This window comes from Tursiops truncatus, chromosome 1 (genome assembly GCF_011762595.2).
Source record: "Tursiops truncatus isolate mTurTru1 chromosome 1, mTurTru1.mat.Y, whole genome shotgun sequence".
Taxonomy (NCBI): Eukaryota; Metazoa; Chordata; class Mammalia; order Artiodactyla; family Delphinidae; genus Tursiops; species Tursiops truncatus.
Window position 1 is genome coordinate 67,220,758 of NC_047034.1, and position 24,133 is coordinate 67,244,890.

General features: G+C 37.1%; 1 protein-coding gene across 6 annotated transcripts in view; it reads right to left on the minus strand.

The window, feature by feature from the left end:
* Positions 1 to 24,133, minus strand: part of ATF6 (activating transcription factor 6) — a 220,152-nt gene that overhangs the window by 167,845 nt on the left and 28,174 nt on the right. For all 6 annotated transcript variants that reach the window (XM_033855948.2, XM_073805156.1, XM_033855941.2 and 3 more), the window contains 3 exons: positions 23,620 to 23,840; positions 7,388 to 7,573; positions 6,367 to 6,458 (listed from right to left, as the gene is read on the minus strand). In XM_033855948.2, coding sequence (XP_033711839.1) covers positions 6,367 to 6,458; positions 7,388 to 7,573; positions 23,620 to 23,840 — 499 coding nt within the window. The remainder of the gene's footprint in view (positions 1 to 6,366; positions 6,459 to 7,387; positions 7,574 to 23,619; positions 23,841 to 24,133) is intronic.

A 24,133-nucleotide genomic window follows, 5' to 3' on the forward strand; every position in this document is an offset into this window, starting at 1 on the left:
TCTACAACTATAAAATATGACTAATAATCATAGAATCAATCCCAATGAGTAGTAAGTAAGAAGAGGGTTTCCTACCAATTCACATTTGTCCTGTTTAGCCATTCCCTGCTGCCTAGAGTTACTATTTTTATAGACCACCCAGAGTAGGCCAGTTCTTTGAATCCTGTGCCAAAAATAGCTAGATGCCTTCTTTACCATCCACACAATATCAATAAGGTCAGAAAAATTAACCCTTTTAAGTCTACTTAGTTTATTTTCTTTTTCTGTGTGATGATTATTCAGTAACCCCAAACTCTCCAAACTAGTCAGTTTTGCTACACATTACTTTGACAAAACTCTCTTACTTTAGATGTATTTACATTTCATCACCAAGTGCCTTCAGGAAATGTTTCTTAAGGCATACCTATATTTGGCAAATGTGTGTTATATGTTTTCTCACTTGGACCCATACCAGTAAGGCACAAAAGTTCAATTCTACATTGAACATCTGAAACAACATTAACAACACTACTATGGTAATGTGATCTCTTCTGAAAGACTTTAGGCTCCTAAATTTAAAATGCTTTCAAAATCTCTGATTAAAATGTCTATTTGTCTGGCCAGACTTAGTTTTGTAGTACCTGAGAAGAGCTGAGTTAGAACTCACAATCTATTATTTAGAAGCCTATGCAGTTTCTGCACCAATGAAAACATAATGCTTGCTTTATAGATATGCAAGGCCACGGATGTGGAAGTTGTTCACTAAATATCTTCCAGGTGGTACTAATAAGGTTCAACTGGGGATTTCCCGCTCCTCTGGCAGATTCCCAGGTCCGAGAAGATCATTGGTTTTGCAGTGAAAAGACTGCAAACAATGAGGTCAATTAAGAAATGCTTCTGAATAATATACATGATGCAACATCTCCATTCCCAACATTTGGTTCAGGGGTAGATTTCAGTCTTTCAAACATTGTTGCTCTCTGAGCTTTGATATTTCACTGTGTCAAATTTTCTCCAGAAGAAATAGTTCCTGCTTTTTATGAGTTTCATAGCCAGTTTCTTTCCTATTTCCTTCTTGGTATCTGGAGATATTCCAACTTGTTAAGACATTTTGATATTTCTTCATTCCTTCTAGCTCTTCTCTTTGTTGCTTTTCTTCAATCTAAGCCTTTTAACATGTTTTCAAAGTCTGAACAGTTCCTAATATTCCCACTACTTCTTGGCTTTCTGTTCCTAAAGCCTTCACACAGAGACAGACACAGATTTCCTTAGGTTGTTGCTCAGTATTTTCAAGTATTTAAACTTTCTCCCATTCTTAATTCTCCTTTTTGTACTGTCCATCTAATTTTTTTAAACACAAACCTTTATTAATAAATTGAGACTATTATCTCCTCCATCCATAATGGATCAATCTACTTGCTCATGGAAATAAGACCCAACCCATGATACACCCATCACCTCAGCCATCAGTGAAGATCATTAATTCATTAAAAATTTTTTGTTCCTGTCTTATTTTTCAAATCTCTGTTGACTTATGAGAGCTTTCACAGCAAGACGTCCCCAATACCACCCTCATTTCCTGAAGCATAATTACATTCTCTTTATTCGTTCATCAAATGCTACTCCATAAAGCCTCTGTGACTACCATCATCAGAGTCACTGATGTTCCTTCAACAATATGCCCCTATTGGGAATTCCCTGGTGGTGCAGTGGGTAAGACTCTGCGTTCCCAATGCAGTGGGTCTGGGTTCGATCCCTGGCCAGGGAACTAGATCCCACATGCATACCGCAACTAAGAGTTCGCATGCCACAACGAAGGAGCCCGCGAGCCGCAACTACGGAGCGGCCTGCTGCAACTAAGACCCAGTGCAACCAAATAAATAAATAAATATTTTAATATATATATTAAAAAAAAAAGAATATGCCCCTATCTTTATACAACATCTACATAATTCTTTTTCATACCACAGTTGTTTACATATGTGCTTCTCTTACTAGACTTTTATTCATGTTTGCATTCCTGGCTCCTTGCTCAGTACCTGGCAAACAATAGTCCTCTAAAAATATTTGCTGTATGTCTGACTGAATAAATAATGAGTACCTCATATAGCCTAGATAAGAAACGAGGAACTAAAAGCACACAGCTTTTGAGAAATAGCAAATGAACACACATAACTGTGTATCTCCTCTGGGATGAACACTGTCTTGTCTCTACAGGACAAAATTAAAGAACTAGACAACATGATCTAAGACTTTATACCTGTGACAAAATATGCATAAGAAACAGTAACAGCACAAAACACAACTTCAACAAGTGGAAGAAAATGTAACAAATTGATAACTGGTGAGAAGCAGTTGAATAAAACAATATCAAGAATGTCAGTGGGGAGAGACTAAAACATAAGTTGAAAGACAGAAGGAAGTTCTTTCAGTTTAGGAATGGTGTACATAAACGTACAAAAATAGGAATTAGTAAATATATGCAGAGTATGGCAAGCAGCTTACTTGTCAATAAACACTAGATACATATTTAATACATGCAAGTAGGTTTACAGCAACTCATACCAAAAGAAAAGATTTTTTGGTCAAGATTACAAGTAATCCTTTTAAAAGAGAAATACAACTAGCTAAAGACTTATCAAAAAATAACTTACTCCTAATGGGGGGTGAGGGTAGGGGGAACATATTCATTCATACCAAAAATATTTATTGAGAGACCACTATGTGCCAGGCTCTGTTCTAAGCACTGTAAAACAAAAAACAGATGAAAATCTCTGCAAGGAAATAAAGAAAATAAATAAATAAATTATACAGTATACTAGAAGACAAGAGGTACTATGGAGAAAAGAAAAAAGAGAATAGGAAGTGTGGTGGCAGGAGCAGGGGTGGCAATTTAGAGAAGGCAGTCCAGGACAGTCTCATTGAGGTGGCATTTGAGCTAACACTTGAAGGAAGGCCACTGGAGGAAGAGCATTCCAGGCAGTAGGGATAATAAATGTGAAGAAACTGAAGCAGGAACATCATTAGTGTGTTTGAGGAAGAGCAAGGAGGCCACTGTGGCTGCAAAAATGTTAAGATAACATTTTTGATCCAGAAGATAGGTAAATATTAAAAAACACTTACAATATCCATGTTAGGAAAGGTGTAGAGAAATGGATCTTCCTTTCACTTGCTGGTGGGAGTGTAAACTGGGACAGTCTTTTTGGAAGGCAATTTGGCAGAATCTATTACAATTTCAGATATTCATGCCTTCTAACTCCAGTCTACTACTCTCTCTCTCTCCACACACACACACAATACAGACTCCATGTATGTAAACAATACCGTGTGTGTGTGTGTGTGTGTGTGTGTATGGAAATAATTTAAATGCCCATTAATAGGAAAATGGTTAAATTAATTATGGCAGCAGTTCTCAAAGTGTAGAGCCCTGGGGTTCCAGGTAGTCCAAAGAGCATTCAAAAGGAGAAGGAAAAGTAGCAGCCTCTGTAATGATAAAAGAATCTTCAGGGTATAACTACTAATGGTCACCTTTAAAAACTGGTATTTAAATATAAGATAATAATTGAAACCTATGGCTCTGTTATCCTCAATGGCTGTGGCAAAAGTCACAGAGGAAAGTCAGTGGGAAAAGTCATTATATAAAAGAGACTTTGGAAGGAAGAAATGAGTGTAGCTGGAGAAGTTCTAACAAATGGCCTACACCCATGAAGCCCCCTCTGGTACTGAGGGTCCCAGTATAAAACGCTTCATTTTGAGAGCTGTTAGTGACTCTGTATTCACTCCACAGTAATCTGATTCACTTTATTCAAGGAATTTAATTATTTTCAAGTTCCTAAGTCAGGATGACAAAGTTTTGATTAGCATGTCTCTTTTCTCCTTTATTAATCAAGAGATAGATCTTCATGAATAAAGAAGTCCCAGTCCTCAAATACAAAAATTAAAATGACAAAATAATTTTAATATGAAAAATATGGGTAAAATGTCAAGAGTAAATAATGAATAAAGTAGTAAAATAATTTTTTAATAATTCAAAGGCTTACTCCAGGTATCTCTTCAGCATATTCTATGTAACTTGTCTAATATAGTGTGGACTTTCAAAAATAAGTCAACTCAGAATTATGCCTTCTTTTCACTGAGTTGCCTTAGTGAACTAATTAAAAAGTAGATAGGTCTCTGGGGCTCCATGATGAGGTATCAAATGCTCTGGGGAATTGTGCTAACACCAAACAATAACAAAAGTCCAATACGAGATCTATATTTTATTTTTTAGAAACCAACTACATAGGAATAAAATGGGAGTGACCTAGTTTGCCCATCAAACATGTGAAAAAGGGGGTTCATTATACTATTTTCCTCTAATTTCTCTGTCTGAAAATCTTTATAATAAAGTTTTATTAATAAAAGAGATTAATTCAACTTATTTCAGTTCTCAACTAATTTTAATATAGATTTCGCTCCTCTCCCTAATAAATCTGCTTTCCAAGATTACTACTGACCTGCTAATTACCAAATTCAATGTTCCTGTCTCAGCTTTCTGCCTCTCTCAAGCCCTCAGCATGTGATGTCACTGCTCAAGCCCCTCTTAAAACTCTTTTCATCCTTAGCTTCAGAAAACCATTCTCTTCTCATTCTGTCCCTAACCCTATTCACTCTAAGTTTCTTTTCCTGAGTCAATCTACTGCTCATGCTGATTCCCTCAGATTCTTATTACTCTTCTTCCTCTATTTTTCTCCTTGGATAATCTCAGCTATTCCACTAACATCTCTGTTTGTCTATCTACCCATCTATCATGGTAATTCCCAATATCTAGTCACTATCTCAAATTTCCCATACTACTAATAAAAACCATTGTCTTCCATCATAAAACTATTCATCTTTCTATGTTGGCTACCTCCTATTACAGCATCACCATTCAGTCCTTCAAGACAGAAATTTTGGAATTATGTTTAATTTCTCTCTTTTCTTCCTCATGTTCCACACTGTATTCGTCATCAAATCCCACAGAGTCTATCTCAGAGATGTACCCTGAGATAGTCCATCCTTTCCATCACCATAGTCTAAGTTCAGGCTCTCATCTATTACCTTAAATACACCAACAGCCTCCTAATGCTGTCTCTGCCAATAGTTTCTCCTCCATCCAATCCATTCTCAATACCACCCTCAGAGTCATCTTCCTAAGATACAAAACTGATTATGTTACCCTCTGCCTAAAAACTCAGGAATGCCTGGTTTATAGTAGCACTGTATATAGCAGCAAACAAGGCCCTTCATTATCTGGCCCCCACTTATACTGCTAGCCATATTTCCTCATACACACTCCCACATATATAAAAATGCACTGAATTTTTCATTTTTTTTTCTGAAAATGTCAGGCCATTTCATAATTGTGCCTTTTATCATGCTGCTCCCTCTGCTTGGCATGCCTTTCCCATACTTTCCACCTGGCAGACTGTCATCACACTTTAAGATTCAGCTTCCTCTATGGGATGTCCCTTACCATTCTGTCATTCAACAAAAAAATGTTTTGAGCATCTATCAATATGACATGAACCTTCTCCTCAAGGAATCCATATTCTCATTTATATTCTTTTAGTACTTTGTTCATACTGATGTTATGACATTCATCACATTATCCTGTAGTCATCCTTTTACATGTCTCTCCTCCAGCTGGATCACGACATCTTTAAAGGCACGGCCCCTGTCTAACTACTCTTGACTCCCCAACACCTAGGATGCTGATTTTGTTCATGTGTTGAGTGTGCCATGGTTAGTGGGAGTCTGAAAAAGATGATTTCTAAGATCCCTTTGAATTCTAGTACTCTATGACTCCAACACAAAAGCAGCATTTCTTAGCTGTGATTTAGCTGGAAACCTGAACCAAGTTCAGCTAGATCCTTAAAATATTTATACTGATTCACATTCCAAATCTACTAAAGAAGAAACTGAGAATTATTGCTCTACCTACTTATTTTATAGCTAGGGAGGAAGCCACCCAAGTGCCTTATAATCTCTGATACTCAAGTATCATAGTACTGAGGTAGGTAATATTATTCTTATAAACACATTTTAAAAGTAAGTAACTGAGGCATAGAGAGATTAAGTAACTTGCCTAAGACAACAAAGTTACTAAGTGGAGGAGATAGGATTTGAACTCAGGCAGTCTAATTTCAATGCCCATGATCCTAATCAGTTCATTATTCTGCTTCGTCAGTGATCTGTTGAATAACTTAAGGCTTTCTTCATTAAAAAACATGAACTTTCTGCCAGACCTAGGTGAAGAACAAAACAAATCCATTTTTCCCTAGCTTATGACTAGAGCTAGAATAATAAATAACAAGAATTTAAATTTTTAGCATTAGTATCCAAAATAAATATCTATACACTTACCTCATGGGTCCATAGTTCAGTATTACAAATGCCAAAACTATCATCACACAGATAGCTCTTCGCTTCGGACTGGGAACTTTAAGCCTCTGGTTCTAAAGAAAAGGACCATATGAAATACAATTGAACTACACATCAATCTCACAAAAAGCAACATCTGAGACAACAACTCTCCTCTTCACCAGTTATGTGAATACTTAAACAAAAAAACAAAACGCAAATGTGAGGAAATAGTACTTTCCAAAAGACTAGAGCAGAACCTTCCAGAGAGAGAGAAAAGGAGAGTAGCAGGAGAGAAGAAACATAGCAGCCACCCTGTGGCAGAGGCATCCTCACCCAAAGGGAAAGAATTCAACAATTTTTATAATTTTATGGATCTTCAGAGAATCCTAAGATACTTCTGTGGTTTGTCTCCCTATTAAATCATTGTTTTCAGTAACATAATGGAATATTCCCATATGCTCAAGGAAAGATAGAAAGAGCAATATTAAGAAGCCCCACTCAGTAGGCAGAGGCATCAATTTGGTTCAGGACAGCACTGCAGTAGGAAACCCTGGAAGCAGCAGATTTCATCAACAGAACTGAGGAGAAGATTAACCTTGCTGGGACCAGCATGGCAACAAAATAGAAAACATAATAGTGGTCATGTAGACCAAGAAAACATTAACAAGTTTTTATTTTGTATTGTTTTCTTTTTTAAAAGGGAAGACCTAGTGGGACTATTTAGGAGCCTCAATATGATTCATTTAGTCAAAAAAAAAACAAGAGAGTGCTATGGTAATAAGTGAGGAGAAACCCAGGAAAAGAAGACAACTTTTGTATACAGCTTGTGAGGTACAATTCAAAACCTCCTCTTTCCAATACTTTATCCTTACTACAAATGTTTTGGGGTTTATCGTGCCTGCCTTTTCCTAGTACTATTATTTTACACAATTTAACTTAAAATGTAAAATTTCCAATTGATTTATCAGAAAAAAAGAACACTTTAACCCATTATCCTGGCTGTATCACAACCATCACTCACCTCTGATACAACTTCATCCAGCTGCCGCTTCAGGGATCCGTTCTCTTTCTTCAGCTTCTCATTCTCCAGAAGGGCAGCCTTTAACCTTGCCTCTAACCCTAGCATGTATTCTTTCTTCTTCTTGCGGGACTGACAAGCTGACTCTCGATTTTTTATCATACGTTGCTGTCTCCTTAGCACAGCAATCTAGGAAAAGTTACAGTGAATCAAAATATTTGGATTTTAGGATCAGATCAGTTAAGAATATACTGATTTTTACAATTATCTTTTAACAAATTGTTCAAAACACAGGTTACTGGTTGTTTTAAAAAATATTACTCAAAGTAAATTGAAATCAAATGATTAAATAAGGCCTTCTAAAACCTGTTAAACGTTTTCTTCTGGTGTTTTCTAAGGCTTATTTATTGATCTTCCAATTTTCCCTTTAGAAACACTACATATATATGTATGTATATATACAGACACCTTTAATCAATATCACAGGCCCTGAATTAATTGACTATTTTTCAGAACCATATATCCAATTACCTATAAGGCCACTTCTACTTGTAGTTACCATCACTTGAAATTCACTATGTGCAAACTGAACTCATTATCTCCCTCTATTTTTTAAAAAATCTATTCATTTTATATCAGTGGTATCTCTCAGGATATAATGGAAGATGTGACCAGTAACCTATTTTTCTTTCATTGTCTAAATTTACTCCCTCTCTCAACCTCCCACTTACTCACTAAATATGTATTGAGGATATACTAATGACCAAGTTTCTTCCAGTGAAAGTGTCTCTGTCATTCCTTTCTATTTCCACTGCCATTCTCCTAATGCAGGCACTCATTAACTCATCTCTAGACTACTACAATGGCCTCCTAACTACTTTAATTGGCTTCAGGCTCCTTCTGTCTACCATTTCTAAGGTAACTTCCTTCCCCTAAAAACATTTTAATCTTGCTATTCCATTGCAAAAGCAAGCTAGTCATGCATTCTAGCTACCCACCTTTGCTTTCAAGATCTTCCATAATGTGACCACCCCCTACTTCTCTATCCCCACAACTATTCACACCACACCCTCCAAACTTAACATTTAAGGCTACTCCATGATCTTCATACACACCTAACTCGTTCCTTTATTCATACTGTTTGTTCCAATTTGGAATGCTGTCTCCTCTACTAAGCTAATATTAAGGACCGTCCAAACTCTAACTATGATAAACCACTCGGAGTTTTTATATTATCTGAATTTCTTATGCCCATATAATTTGGAAGATACACCTGAACACTCTAATGGTCTCAACCGTCTCAAAAATGTTGACTCTCTCTCTCGCCACCTAGATTTTATACCCTGGAAACCAAAACTATGTAATATGACCCACAATAGCTACCATAATCAAAACTTACTGAGCAAAATTATTTTTGTCATATTTTCTGAACTAAGGTGTGGAACCTATTTGTTTTAATTTTAGTCTAATTTATTTGGGAGAGATGGTGAGGTAGCAAAAGTCCATAAAAAGCACCAAATAATATTAAATTTATTATTGTAAGAATACAGATGACTGAATTACTGAGTTCTCTGTTTTGTAAAGGACTTTAAAAAAATAAACATTTTACTGTGGGTGTTTAATAATGCTTACTCAGATTGGTAAATACAATTAAATAATACTGATTTCTTTTGAAATAACAACACAATTCCCACCCCATACTACATTTGCTAGAAACAGAGGTATACCAAAGCCAGCCAAGCAATCAGAATCCACAAGGAAAAGAAACATTATATGAGATGTCAAGAGGAGTATTTTTTCCTTTTTTTTTTCTTTTTTAACTGAAACTTCACAAGAATACTGACTTATATAACCATCTACCAAACTTATAAAGTTTCCCTGTGGAATAACTATCCCACTCTTCAATAATGCTAAATACACACACACACACACACACACAAACAGAGGTGGCAAAGCCACGATGGACTGATTATTCATCAATTTCAAACTATTCTCTGGACAATGCCACTTTGTTCAAACTACTGTTACTCTCAGTGATCTTCATTGTTACTTGGAATGCCAGTATCCATAATTAATACTTAATACTAGAGTGCTTAAGTACACAGAACGCTGAACAAACACATAAAAGAGAAGGTTCCCAGATGGAAGAGTTTATACTAAAAGTTAGATAAAAGGTAACCTTACTTTAAAGGCTAATTAATGTATGGAATTTGGGAAGGCTTACAGATGGCACACTATTTAATAAATTTCAAACAAGGATTAGGGATTTCTGTAAACAATAAAAGCACCTGCATTTTATACAGCATAAAGTTTCAAAGGCTGTCAGTGCACATGCCTCATACTAAAAAAATGAAAACCATCTGTGGCCAAATATTCATTTCTTCCCACAGAAAAAGATACAATAGCTCTGAAAATGTGGTAAATACTCAATATTACCAATAAATACAAAGGATAAATACAGTAAAAATATATAAAATCCACAGGAACCACCAGAGTTCCAACTTTACATTTCAGCAAGCTATCTTCAGCTATCTAAATAAATAATATTTAAATTATTCTGTATATTCTAGGCAAAAAAAACATAATTTTCAGATTAAACACACACATACTGTTTGGTTTTTTGATGGGAAATGATATTTTATAAGAAAAAAAGGATTACACTATAATAACTGTTTTGTAAACTAATTTTTTAACATACAGTGTATCATGATCATCTCTGAAATGCCATGAGAATGGCAGCATAGTATTTCAATTATCTTGATGTTCCATAATACATTTAATTAATCTCCTCTTGTTGAAATTTTTACAGTTTTCAAGATTCTTTAAAATAAGCCTTATCATTTGATACTGTCAGAGAGTAGAAGAGCCAAGGCTAGAACTTAGGACAGTTGATTCCAAGCCCAGTGCTTCTGATACAACAGCTCCACACTGCTTTTAAACACCAAACAGGAAGTCTTGCATCACAGTATGGAACTCTAAACTCAGTGAGCTGTATGATTACTTTAATTATGTGCCTGTTTGAAATTGAAGGCTTACGGAACTGCTTGAATAGAAGCTTATTCTCCTCTATTAGAAGTATAGAATACTCTGGCCCATTAATCAATTGACACATCTCCCTTATGGGCGTATGAGAAGATTCAGCATGACTAAAATGAGTGAACAGCTAGCCAGTCACTGCTTCTGGTCATCCTGCCTTCAGACAATTCTTCCACCAAGCATTGTGCCTTGGAAAAAGAAAACAGAAAAAACTCCACGGCAGCAAAATATTCTCCCTTTAGTGACACTGCACTATAAAATATGGTGTTCCACTATCAAACAAACATTTATTTGACTGTAAGAAAGAAACTCGTAAAAGGAGAACTTTCACAAATGGACAAGTACATTTGAAGGCTGGATCAACTTAAGAGTCAAAACTCTAAGTCTCTTTCCATTATGTTTTTAAATTTTAAGTTACTGACTAATAAACACTATAAGATATTATGTTCTTCTTACAAATAAAATAAGGCTATTTAGACCCTTGATTCTGTGATGCTGCTAAGAAATGAGCTTCAAAGTCCTGAATGGCTATCAATTAAAGATATTAAAATATTTACTGCTAAGAAATACATTCTAACATCACACACAAGCTCAAGAGAGATCAAGTACTGATAACATACAGCTGAATCAATCACTGGTTTACTGCACATCTGTCAGTTCTAATTCTCATTTTGCTGAATCTTTCCCTCTCAACTGACGTATGAAGCGGAAACTGTCACTGATTAACCTCTTCATCATGTCAAACAAAAATTTTTTCAATTAAATAAAAAAAAAGGGGCTTCCCTGGTGGCGCAGTGGTTGAGAGTCCACCTGCCAATGCAGGGGACACGGGGTCGTGCCCCAGTCCGGGAAGATCCCACATGCCACGGAGTGGCTGGGCCCGTGAGCCATGGCCGCTGAGCCTGCGCGTCCGGAGCCTGTGCTCCGCAACGGGAGAGGCCACAGCAGTGAGAGGCCCGCATACCGCAAAAAAAAAAAAAAAAAAAAAAAAAATTAACTTTATTTGAAATTGATTTAAAAGGCAAAGGAGTAAATTTTCTTAAATACTTCTTTTAATTTACATAATTATTATATTATTGTATATCATAGTAAATATACTTATTATAAATACATCCTAAAAAAGATGTACAGCAGAAATCAATGGCAAATTTAATTTATGGCAACCTTATTTTAAATATTCAAATAAATTAAACATTTTAATTTGATTTCTCTTAAGAATCTTAAGTACACTCCTTTTTTTCTCATAAAATTATTTTAAACAGAAAACCAAAATTTTTACTTATACTACATCTACTCTTCTCAAATCTTATGACAGAAAGCCAAAATTATATTTTACTCTCTATTAAGTTGTGTGTGTGTGTGTGGTGTAACTAGTTCCTACTCATTAAAAGTTAAATAAAGACTCTTCATTACTGGTAACAGGAGCCATTAAATTGGCAGAGTCAAGTAGATAATTTTCACCCAGATTTCCAGAGTGAGAAAGGATAACAGACAAAATCCCTACTAGATTGTAGGTCCAAGTTGCCCTATCCAATCCCATCTTCTGAGTGAAAAGAAAGAACTGGTAGAGAGGCAAAGACAAGAGTATCCACCAGATGCCCTCAGGAAAGCCACACTATGGGCAGAGCCTCCTGGAGAATGCAGGAATCTTAGTCCTGTGCACAGGATCTTCAAAGATCCTCAGAGCAGTTTCCTGTGCCTTCAGTTAATGACTCCTCTGCTTCATATGTCCCTAGAAGTACTTGGTGTAGCTATATAAGAGTAATAGTAATTTAGTCATTAAATGACAACACTGGGTGCTTCCCTGGAGGTCCAGTGGTTGAGAATCCGCCTGCCAATGCAAGCCCTGGTCCGGGAAGATCCCACATGCCTCGGAGCAACTAAGCTCGTGTGCCACAACTACTGAGCCTGCGCTCTAGAGCCTGCGAGCCACAAATACTGAGCCCACGAGCCACTACTACTGAAGCCTGCTTGCCTATAGCCCATGCTCCACAACAAGAGAAGCCACTGCAATGAGACGCCTGTGCACTGCAATGAAGAGTAGCCCCCGCTCACCACAACTAGAGAAAGCCCATGCACAGCAACGAAGACCCAACACAGCCAAAAATAAATAAAACAAAGCAAATAAATTTTTTTAAAAAATGACAACACTGGAAGTCGGGAGGGTTTTTTATGATTTTTTTTGATGAGGACCTTTTTTTAAAAAAAAACATCTTTATTGGAATATAATTGCTTTACGATGTTGTGTTACTTTCTGCTGTATAACAAATTGAATCAGCTATATATATACATATATCCCCATATCCCCTCCCTCTTGCACCTCCCTCCCATCCTCCCTATCCCACCCCTCTAGGTGGTCACAAAGCACTGAGCTGATCTCCCTGTGCTATGCGGCTGCTTCCCATTAGCTATCTATTTTACATTTGGTAGTGTATATATGTCAATGCTCCTCTCTCACTTCGGATGTGGACCTTTTTTTAAAAAATATTTATTTATTTATTTATTTGGCTGCACCGGGTCTTAGTTGTGGCATACGGGATCTTTACTTGCGGCATGTGGAATCTAGTTTCCTAACCAGGGATTGAACCTGGGCCCCCTGCATTGGGAGCACAGATTCTTAACTGCTGGACCACCAGGGAAATCCCAGAAGTCAGAAGTTCTTAATTCTTGTCCCAGCACTGCAATAAATTAATTGGAAGATCTTAGAAAAATCATTTCTTCTCCCAGAGTCTATTTAAACATTAATAAAAAGAGGGAGTTAGTAAGAGCTTATCTCTTGTTTCATTAGACTGTGTATGTCAAGAGAAATGTAAAATACGTTTCTTACTGTGGATTGTGGACAAAAAGTTTAAAGCCACCGCTTTAATCCTCTAAAGGTCTCATCCAATCCAAAAACAAAATGGTTCTAGCACTGATGTTAAACATGTGTGCTTAATTACCATGTAGCACAATAATGACTACTGTATCATAAAATATGGATGATATTAACTTTGCTGTTTTATTTGATACCAGATTGTTCAAATAAGGTCAATCGTTATGCTTTGTCTCTCAAGAGGTAAAACCATCTGCTTGAATGTTTTTTTTTAATTAAGAGAATACATTTGCAGAGGGAGAGAAGAGGGAGCAGCAAGTTTCAAGACGTAGGTAATTTGAAGTTTGCACTGCATCAGGGCTGCCTTGAAAGTAAAGCCCCATTAATGCAGCACAGAGTAATGACAACAGCACTGGACTCAGAGAAGGCCTAGGCTTAAATCCTAACTCCATTATCGCAGGTCATATGATTGAGGTGAGGATCAAATGAGTAATGGACATGAAGGTTCTCTGCAAACTGTAATGTACCATACACATAAGTGTCAGTAAAAAGAAACATCCTGCAGCTATGAATAAACTGGGTGAGGAGGCAAAAATTCTTAATTCCAATGACAATGTGCCTCACAGCTGCTCCGATAAACTGCGCAACCAAAGTAATATTGAAAATATCTGTCCTCATTCCATCTCCTAGTTTTACACATTTCAAATTTTAAATATCAGACTAAAACAAAAACAGACAAAATATGGAAATCTCACTTAATTCCTACAAGAGCAGAAAAACAGAGCCTAAGAATAAAAATCTAATCTCCTCCCAAGATCGCTCAGACTGCTCCTTATTCTGTATTTATCAGGACTCTCATTCACCTCAAAAGGCCAACAGGAGGTTTTATGCACTTAGAAAGTGTCTGGCACATACCACTTTATCAATATTAGCCATCTAAGTAATATGGCCTTGGCTGAAATATTTAACCAATTGATTTATTCAATGGTAAAATGGGAATAAAGCCTACTTTACAAGGATTCTATGAGAATCAAATAGGACTATGCAAAAATAAATGTGAAGTACTTATCAAAACTATATTAGAGGGGCTTCCCTGGTGCTGCAGTGGTTAAGAATCCGCCTGCCAATGCAGGGGACACGGGTTCGAGCCCTGGTCCGGGAAAATCCCACATGCCGCAGAGCAACTAAGCCCGTGCGCCACAACTACTGAGCCTGCGCTCTAGAGCCCTTGCTCCAAAACAAGAGAAGCCACTGCAACGAGAAGCCTGCGCACCACAACAAAGAGTAGCCCCCATTCGTCGCAACTAGAAAAAGCCCGCACACAGCAACAAAGACCCCATGCAGCCAAATTAACTTATTAATTAATTAATTTTTAAAAAAAACTACATTAGAAAAGAGATGAATTTCTCAAAGGTGTCAAAAAGACAAAGGCTGGGGCTTCCCTGGTGGCGCAGTGGTTGAGAGTCCGCCTGCCGATGCAGGAGACACGGGTTCGTGCCGCGGTCTGGGAAGACTCTTCCCACATGCCGCGGAGCGGCTGGGCCCGTGAGCCATGGCCCCTGGGTCTGCGCATCCGGAGCCTGTGCTCCGCAACGGGAGAGGCCACAACAGTGAGAGGCCCGCGTAACGCAAAATAAAATAAAATAAAATAAAAAGACAAAGTCTGTGGAAATGTTCCAGATTAAAAGAAGCTAAAGAGACATGACATCTATATGCAATATCTGACCCTAAACTGGATCCTGTATTGGAGAGAAAAAAACTGAACTGATAAAACTGTAACATTGACATTTGAATAAAGTATTTTACAAACATAAATTTATGGGTCTGTACTGCAGATATGTAAGAGAATATCCCTATCCTGAGGAAATGCACACTGAAATACCTAGGGGTAAAGGACTATGAGGTATGTAAGTTCCTCTAAAATAGTTCAGGAAAAAATCTGAGTATGTATGTATTGACAGATGGATAGACAGGCAGATAGATAACATGAACTAATAAAGCAAATGTGGTAAAATGTTAACAATAGGTGAACCCAGGTAAAGGCACGTGGGTGTTCTCTGCACTACTTTTGTTTTTGCAACATTTTAAAATTTGAAGTTATTACCATATACAAAGTCTAATACACATGTACACACACACACACACACACACACACACACAAACGGCTGCAGTGCACACATAACACTAAGGAGTTACAGGAAACGAAAAAAGAAACTTTCCTTTAGAACTCATAATCAAGGGGCAGGGGGGTAAGAGCCACAGAAAATTTTAACCATAACAGGTTTAATCTTTGAGTACCATTTGTTAACCACCTTTAACCAGTCAAAAGTCCTCTTCTGTTAACAATTAATATTTGTTCACATATTTGTAAAGCAGTAACGTTCTGGAGAACATACACCTTCTAAGACTATATAGCTATTGATCCTTTCATTGAAATAATTTGCCATTCTCCTTTGTAAATTATTCACTTATTTTGTCCATTTGATTGCTGGATTAACTTGCATTTTTCTTTTTTGTAAACACTTTATATACTAAAAATTGTTTTTAAAAGACTATGAAAACTTGTACATGAATGCTCAAAGCAGCATTATTCATAACAGCCAAAAAGTGGAGACCATCCAAATGTCCATCAACTGATGAATGGATAATCCAAATGTGGTATATCGGAACAATGGAATATTATTTGGCCATAAAAAGGAGTAAGATACATGTCACAACATGAACATCCCTTGAAAAATATTATGGTAACTGAAAGATGTCATACACAACAGCTACATCATGTATAATTCCACTGACATGAAATGTCCAGAATAGACAACTCCACACAGAGAGCAGATCAGTAAGTAGTTGCCAGGGGCTGTGGAGGTTGGGGGATGAGGAATGACTGCTAATGGGAATGGAGTTTCTTTCTAGGGTGATGAAATATTCCGGAATTAGACAGCAGTGATAGTAGCACAACTCTGGGAATATACTAAGCAACCATTAAATAGTACATTTTAAAAGGGCAAACTCTATGGTGTATGAAAGTTAGCTCAATTAAGCTATTAGAAAACCAAACAACCAAGGACTTTCATTCACCTCAAAAGGCCATTAGGAAGCTATGGACTCTCTTTCCAGACAAGTGTACAGGCACACAAAGTGTTACAAATAATTATGCAAGGAATGAGTGAGGCCAAGAAAAGGGAACATGTTTATGTAAACACTGAAACCTATCTATGGGCTCCATTAAGAAACCCTGTAACTGTCACTCTCATACGCTGAAAGTGGAAGAACAAATTACAACTGTGTAGAAGAACAGTTTACCCCTAAGGTGAAAAACTACCCACCTTCTGACTCTCCAATTCCAATTACAGGAATTTCTCCTACAGGTATACTTGCACATGAACAAAATGAAATAAGTAACAAGTTATTCAGTGGAGGAATGTTTACAAAGAAAAAACCTGCAAAACTCTTAAATGAGTATGGCACTCTGTGAAGTAAGACTACCATGCATCTATTAAAAAAATAGGAAAACTTTCTATGTACTGATGTGGAAAAAAATCTCTAAGATGTATTAAGTGAGAAAAGCAAGGTACAGGACAGTGTTTATATTTATAGTATGTTACCATTTCCATAAAATAGGTAAATAGGGAAAAAGACAAATACTTATATATTAAAGAACTGTCTCAGGAAGAATGCATAAAATACTAGTTAACAGTGACTGCTTCTGAGCAGGGGAACAAAATGGCTAGAAAGCATCTAGGGCATGGGAGAACTGTCTCCTTAAGAATGAGTCTCCAGGGACAGGTTACAGGAAGGGAAATCAGAGAAAGGAAAGAAGTATTTAATTATTTATTGATATAAATCAGCACCCCTCTAAAAATAATTATTTATTAACCTTATCAAGATGCTACACTGAAAAATACAGAATAAAGAATAAAATCTAACCTAATGCAACACATCAGGGAAAAAAATCTAACCTAATGCAACACATCAGGGAAAAAAAGAAGAAACCTTCTGTTCACTTCCCATTCCAAAGATACTGTAAACACAAATGAGATTACTTGCCAACGTCTTTATTCAAGATAAATTTTTAGAAGCCCCAAATCTCCATCTAAAAAGGAACTGCAAATATTTTAACAAAGCATGTTTTTCTTTTATTTGCAGAGTCCCTGGTAGCAGCAAAGCCAAAAAGTAGTCAACACAGAAGTGATTTTTTTGTGTGTGATTTTTTTTTTTTTACTATAATGTGGATAGCTTTTCAGATCTCCAAATCTTCCTGTTGAATTTGTTCTGATGGATTCCTCTACTTTATAGCCTGAAGAAATATCATGATCTCAATGTTTCTGTTAAAGACTTTAGTTACTAAAAAGTATCTACTCATTATTCACCTTCTTAGATCTGAGGTACCCACACAATTTAAGGATATTTAGCTCACACCTTGACCCAACAGAGTATCTCTTCTTGGGTGTTACAGATAAAATAAGCAGCTTAAGTGTCAGTAAAAGTTACACTTTTTTTTTTTTCTGAAATAGAACATAGGCACTCTCCATTTTTCTAAGAGTTTCTCTGCACTGCTTTGCATTGTAAACAGATTATTTTAGATTCATATTTTTCTTGGAAGATACTCCTTTAGGGGCTCCCCTGTGAGTCATGCTACACATGTCCTCCTGGGTACAACAAGAATACAAGGCCCTGACCACTCTTTACCTAGGCCATTTCTCAGGGTTGAAACCTTGAGAGATAAGGTAACATCTTCCTCGGGACAATTAGGAGGCTTGCTTACTCCTTGCTGTAAAGGTAGTCAATTCCCTTGGGCTTCCCTGGTGGCACAGTGATTGAGAATCTGCCTGCTAATGCAGGGGACATGGGTTTGAGCCCTGGTCTGGGAAGATCCCACATGCCGCGGAGCGACTAGGGCCGTGAGCCACAACTACTGAGCCTGCGCGTCTGGAACCTGTGCTCCGCAACAAGAGGAGGCCGCGACAGTGAGAGGCCCGCGCACCACGATGAAGAGTAACCCCCGCTTGCCACAACTAGAGAAAGCCCTCGCACAGAAACGAAGACCCAACACAGTCAGAAATAAAAATAAATAAATTAAAAGAAGGCTCAACATTTAAAAAAAAAAAAAAAGGGTAGTCAATTCCCAGGTTCAGCATTCCTCCACTGCTGTAAAGGAACACTGTGTGCACAGCACCCATCTGGGCCAGTGTCACATTACCTCAGTGGTGACAATACTAACAATACCTGAAATCTTGAACTTAACTGTATAACACTGTCTCCATAGGAAACAAATACAAAGTTTTAATTTGGTATGTATGCTAGGGGAATCCCCTTCACACCATTCAAATATTTGAAGGACAGTGGAAAGGGATCCCCCCAGCAACTACCTTCTCATGATGGTTCTAGTGACCCAGGGCAGGGACTTCCAAAGGATAGGGACTGGGATGGAAGAGGTCAGGTCACTAAGTAAAGAATTAGACAGAGGGTCCAAAGTAATAAAGGGTTTGGAAGATGCTCAACAGAGTGAATGGGCTGAGAGGAAGACCTGGGCCTCCTGTCAGTATAGCCTGTACCCCTTCATCAGCCTCCTATCTGATGTTATTTCTAGTTCTGACCTAGTTCCTGATCATTTTCTTTCCATTGTTCCCACCAACTGATTTCTATTAAGGGTTTTTGCTCCACGTTGACCCACTATGGGACATGTAGAATAGAATTTCACCACTTTTTTTTTCCTGCTCTGTTGTCCCAATCACCAGAACAATGTAGCTCCACAGCCTTAAAACCAGGACCGTAATGTCTCATGAACTTTATGGAATTATAACGGGTAGGCGGAAGTACTAAATGCAGATTTAAACAGACTGCTGTTTCCAAGCCCTTGGTTTGATGCTTGGTCACATTCAATAGCACTTTAAAGAAAGATAAGCATGCTTTCCCATGAAGGCATCTTTGTAGTTCCAAGATTACCATTTACTAAGAAACTGCTTAAGAGAATGTCTACACTGAAATAAGAGACCATGTTCATTTTTTCCATCAGGATCACAGCCAAAAACCAACCATATTTCTTGAAAACTTAGATGAGGTTTCCAAGAGTTAAACAGAACAGATTTACCAGCAAAAGGCAGAAAGAGTGAGATTATAATTTGAACCAGGCAAACTGTTTCATAACAGAAAATGTGGCACTTAATGTAGTCTGCAGAATATGGTATGCTAAAAACGCTACTTTATGGCAGTAGCAGGCCTCTAGAGAGTGAAACTAGCCAAACAAAAGAACAAAAAAGGTAGAAAAAAAGAAGCCATGTCAGCAATACAAAGCCACAAAAGACTGATGCACTTTTTTTTTTTTTTTTTTTGGTGCTGAATTTTTCACCAGACCTTTGGTTTAAAAACAAAAAAAAACACTTGAAAAATTTTTCATTTTGGCCATTTTAAACCAGAAATTTATACTAACTCAAATTTATCCTAATTTAACAGGACTTGAATCTAACAAACACATGCACTATTGAGTTCACAGAAGACTATATACATGAGCAGATCAAAGTTTTCTGCAGCTCCTTCTGGAACAGATTTACTCTGGGTTCCTGAATGGCTTGGCCAGCAGATAGGACAGACTGATGTTTCTTTACTTGAAATAAACATTAAGTCAAAACCTCTACCAGAAAACTCATACTGAAAAGGCTTGGCTCACTTCCTGACGTGCTAGCCAAGGAAAAATAAGCAAAAAAACCTCCATGCAGGTTGACCAGAAACTTTATTCTAATCGTCTTTTGGTCTCTTGCACCAGACACACAGTACTTAAATCTTTCTTGTGTATTACTGTCAACTCTAAATTTTGAAAAGTAATAAGAATGCTAGTCAATAAATAATGCTTTAAAAAAAAGCTAATACTTGTTGGTTCCATACTTTCTCATCTCACACAGCCCCCAGTTCTTCAATGTTGACTGAATTATTCACCAAAGTTATATCAGTAAATTATTCACCAAATTTACAGAGCACTCTTAAGAGTGCAAAAGCGGAACAGACATAGTCTTTCTCACCAAAGAACTTCTAAAGGATGTCTGGCTAAAAGACCAACAAATAATTAATAGAAATGTTTAGAGATTACAAAATGGGTCAGTGACATACAATGATTGCCAGCATTAAGATGCTCACTATTCAGATATTAAGCCTAGAAAAAAAAAGACCTCTTCTGGATTTTAAATACAATTACTATATCAAAGAATTTTAGAATTAGAAGAAACTTTTCTATAACTTACCTGAACCTGTTCTAGATGAGTCCTCTGAAATAACCCAGAACAATTATCCTATTTTCCACATGACAACCTTCATTTCCTAGAAGATAGCTCTATTTTCAGTCTTCTCTCCTTCACCTTACTGAATCATACCAACCCTTAAACCCTTCCTCTCCCCATGACATGGTTTCTAGACCTCCTCCCCCTCCTAGCTATGTTCCTCTGGACTGTCCAGTGATTGAATGTCATAATTCTATGAATGTAGACTAAAACTATATTAATATTTTTAACAACTGTGATATACTGTTTATATTTTTTAAATATCTAATTAGTCATTATGTTTTTCATGTCTAAAGTATTTCATCATACATATTTTAAATGTCTAAACAAATTACATAAAGACAACTTTGGGGCTTCCCTGGTGGCGCAGTGGTTGGGAGTCTGCAGGCCAATACAGGGGACGCGGGTTCGCGCCCTGGTCTGGGAGGATCCCACATGCCGCGGAGCAACTGGGCCCATGAGCCACAATTATTGAGCCTGCGCGTCTGGAGCCTGTGCTCCGCAACAAGAGAGGCTGCGATAGTGAGAGGCCCACGCACTGCGATGAAGAGTGGCCCCCGCTTGCCACAACTAGAGAAAGCCCTCGCACAGAAACGAAGACCCAACACAGCCATAAATAAATTAATTTAAAAAAAAAGACAACTTTGAATATTTTCTATTGCAAGTTCTATTTGGGAATATTATAGAAGAAACATTCAAATTCTCAATTTAAAGAGTATTAAAAGAAAATTTTAAGGGATCATTTTAAAAATCCTTCAGGACAGAAATTATTTCAAGCATCTTATTTGACCACAAAGGTATGAAACTAGAAATCAACCACAGAAAGAAAAATGGGAAAAGAACAAACACATGGAGACTAAACAACATGCTACTAAAAAAACAATGGGTCAACAATGAATCAAAGAAGAAATCAGAAAATACCTCAAGACAAATGAAAATGAAAACATAGCTTTCCAAAATCTGTGGGATGTAGCAAATACAGTTCTAAAAGGGAAGTTCATAGTGATACAGGCCTTCCTCAAGAAACAATAAAAATCTCAAATAAACAACCTAACCTGCCACCTAAAGGATTTGGAAAAAAAGAACAAACAAAACCCAAAGCCAGCAGAAGGAAGGAAGTAATAAAGATCAGAGAGGAAATAAATAAAATAGAGATCAAAAAATAACAGAAAACATCAATAAAAAGAAGAGCTGGTTTTTTGAAAAGATTAAACGGACAAACCTCTAGCCAGGCTCACCTAGAAGAAAAGAGAGAGGACCCAAATAAACAAAATAAGAAATGAAAGGGCTTCCCTGGTGGTGCAGTAGTTAAGAATCCACCTGCCAATGCAATGGACACGGGTTCGAGCCCTGGTCCAGGAAGATCCCACATGCCGCAGAGTAGCTAAGCCCATACGCCACAACTACTGAACCTGCGCTCTAGAGCCCACGTGGCTCAACTACTGAAGCCCGCGTGCCTAGAGCCCGTGCTCCACAACAAGAGAAGCCACTGCAATGAGAAGCCTGCACGACCGCAATGAAGAGTAGCCCCCGCTCACCGCAACTAGAGAAAGCCCACGCGCAGCAACAAAAACCCAACTCAGCCAAAAATAAATAAATAAAATAAATGAATTTTTAAAAAAAAAATCCTCTTTCATCATTCTTAACTTCCTCAGTCTCCTGTGAAAAACATACTCTTTTTTTTATTGGTTGTACAACTTTTTAATTGAAAATATCATGAAATATTTTTAGATCTTTGTTATTGTTGTTCATATACTTATTGTAGAAAATTTACCAAACACCAAAAGGAAAGAAAGATTACATACCCAACTTAAATAATTACCAACATTTTGCCAATCATGTTTCCTCTATCCTGCGCTCATCATCTCCCCATAGAGTATTTTAAAGCAAATCCCAGCTTCATATCATTTCACCTTCAACTGAAACACACACTATGCATTAGTGCCTATTATGCCATAAGCACTGTGCTTACCTTTCTTAGTCCACAAAATAAACTAACATAATAGTCAAGCTTAATCCTGTACTATCCATGTCTGTTCTCACGTGACACTAATGTTCCTCCTTCATGTTTTGGCACACAGTTTTCAATACCTATATAAACTGCGGGAATTACTATAGAACTTCGAGGTTCTACTTCCAGTAGATAATATTCTTTTGTTATGGGTCCTTACAATATTTCTGATGGAGATTACTTGGTTGTGTTTATGCAACAGTAGAGCAGTTTCACAACTAAATGGGCTACTGACATGCTAGTTAATAATTCTGGTAGACAGATGAGTCAGTAGTATGATAAACAACCTTACATAACTCACAGGATTTTAAAAGTACTTTGCAATACCTAAAGAAAAGGTGGAGTAGCAATATTAACAACCACAATTTTAGAGAACCCACTTTTAGACTGATTATTTAACTTTCATTGAACTTTAGGACCATAACGTTCAACTACTATTTAATACATAACATGAGGTATTTTGTATCACTTTTAAAGAAAGCAAGAGTTAGCTGGCAAGTACTATAACCAGTTCTAGATTGTGACAGATCTTAGGAAACTTTCTGTGATTCATAAATTACAAGAAGTCCCTACAACAGAAATTTTGAAGTTTTGCAAAGATGGGGAAAAACTAAATAATCATTAAGAAACAGAATTCCTAATAGCAAGTTGTCATTAAGCAGTGGTGAAAACCCTTCAATAAGTCAAGAGAGAAGATAAATATAAACCCTGACTAAAAAGCAGTCTACAGACTCTTATCTGGGGAGTTGCCAAAAACATTTCAATCAGGAAACATGAAAGAATCCTGTAAAATACTAGTGTATGATTGAGTTGGGGGTGACAGTCTGGAGGAATGTGATGAAAAGGTTCAAAAGAAGGAATTAAAGAAGAGGGAGGTATGCCTACTTCTCTTTTCGTCAAACCACTTCAGACTTTTTTTAAACCTTTTCACTTAGATTCTAACATAATAAGCCTTACCCTAATTTTCCACCAAAGACTGGATCTGCAATTTCAGCACATTTGACACAATATAACAAACTTTAAAAAACAAAAAAGTGTTTCGTTCTTTTTTTTGTTTTCATTTTTTAAATCAGGCATTAAAAAAGCACTAAGCTTCAAAACTTACATCTGAACCCACACTTCTCATGGTACTTTGTAGGACAGGTTTAGTCACAGAAAGTTTTCCATTCACTGGGCTATTTGCCACTGGGGCTGGTACCACGTTCACCACGTGATTAGGTAGCTGTGTGGTTGCCCCAGCGACAGCAAGGACTGGTTGAGGAGGGGACAGAACTCCAGGTGCCTGGAGTTGTACCATGGTAGGCTGAGAGAGCACCACCGTCTGACCTGCAGTAGAGAAAAAAGAAAAGGAATCAGAGGGTGCATAACTACTGTGGCAGGAGAAGCTATTCAACATTTAGGTCTCTTCTGCAGATATAATAGGTAAGACCAAACGGAGGGATGTGAAACCACCAATTAAAACACAATCAATAGCAGCACACATTCATACTGACTTTTGTTGTGTTTTTAATGAAACCGACTAAATTCATTCTCTTTGAAGTTATCATTAACGTATTTCCACACTTTTTTTCAGCTAACACACATCAAATTTGCTAAGTTATACATAGGTTTCTCTAAGT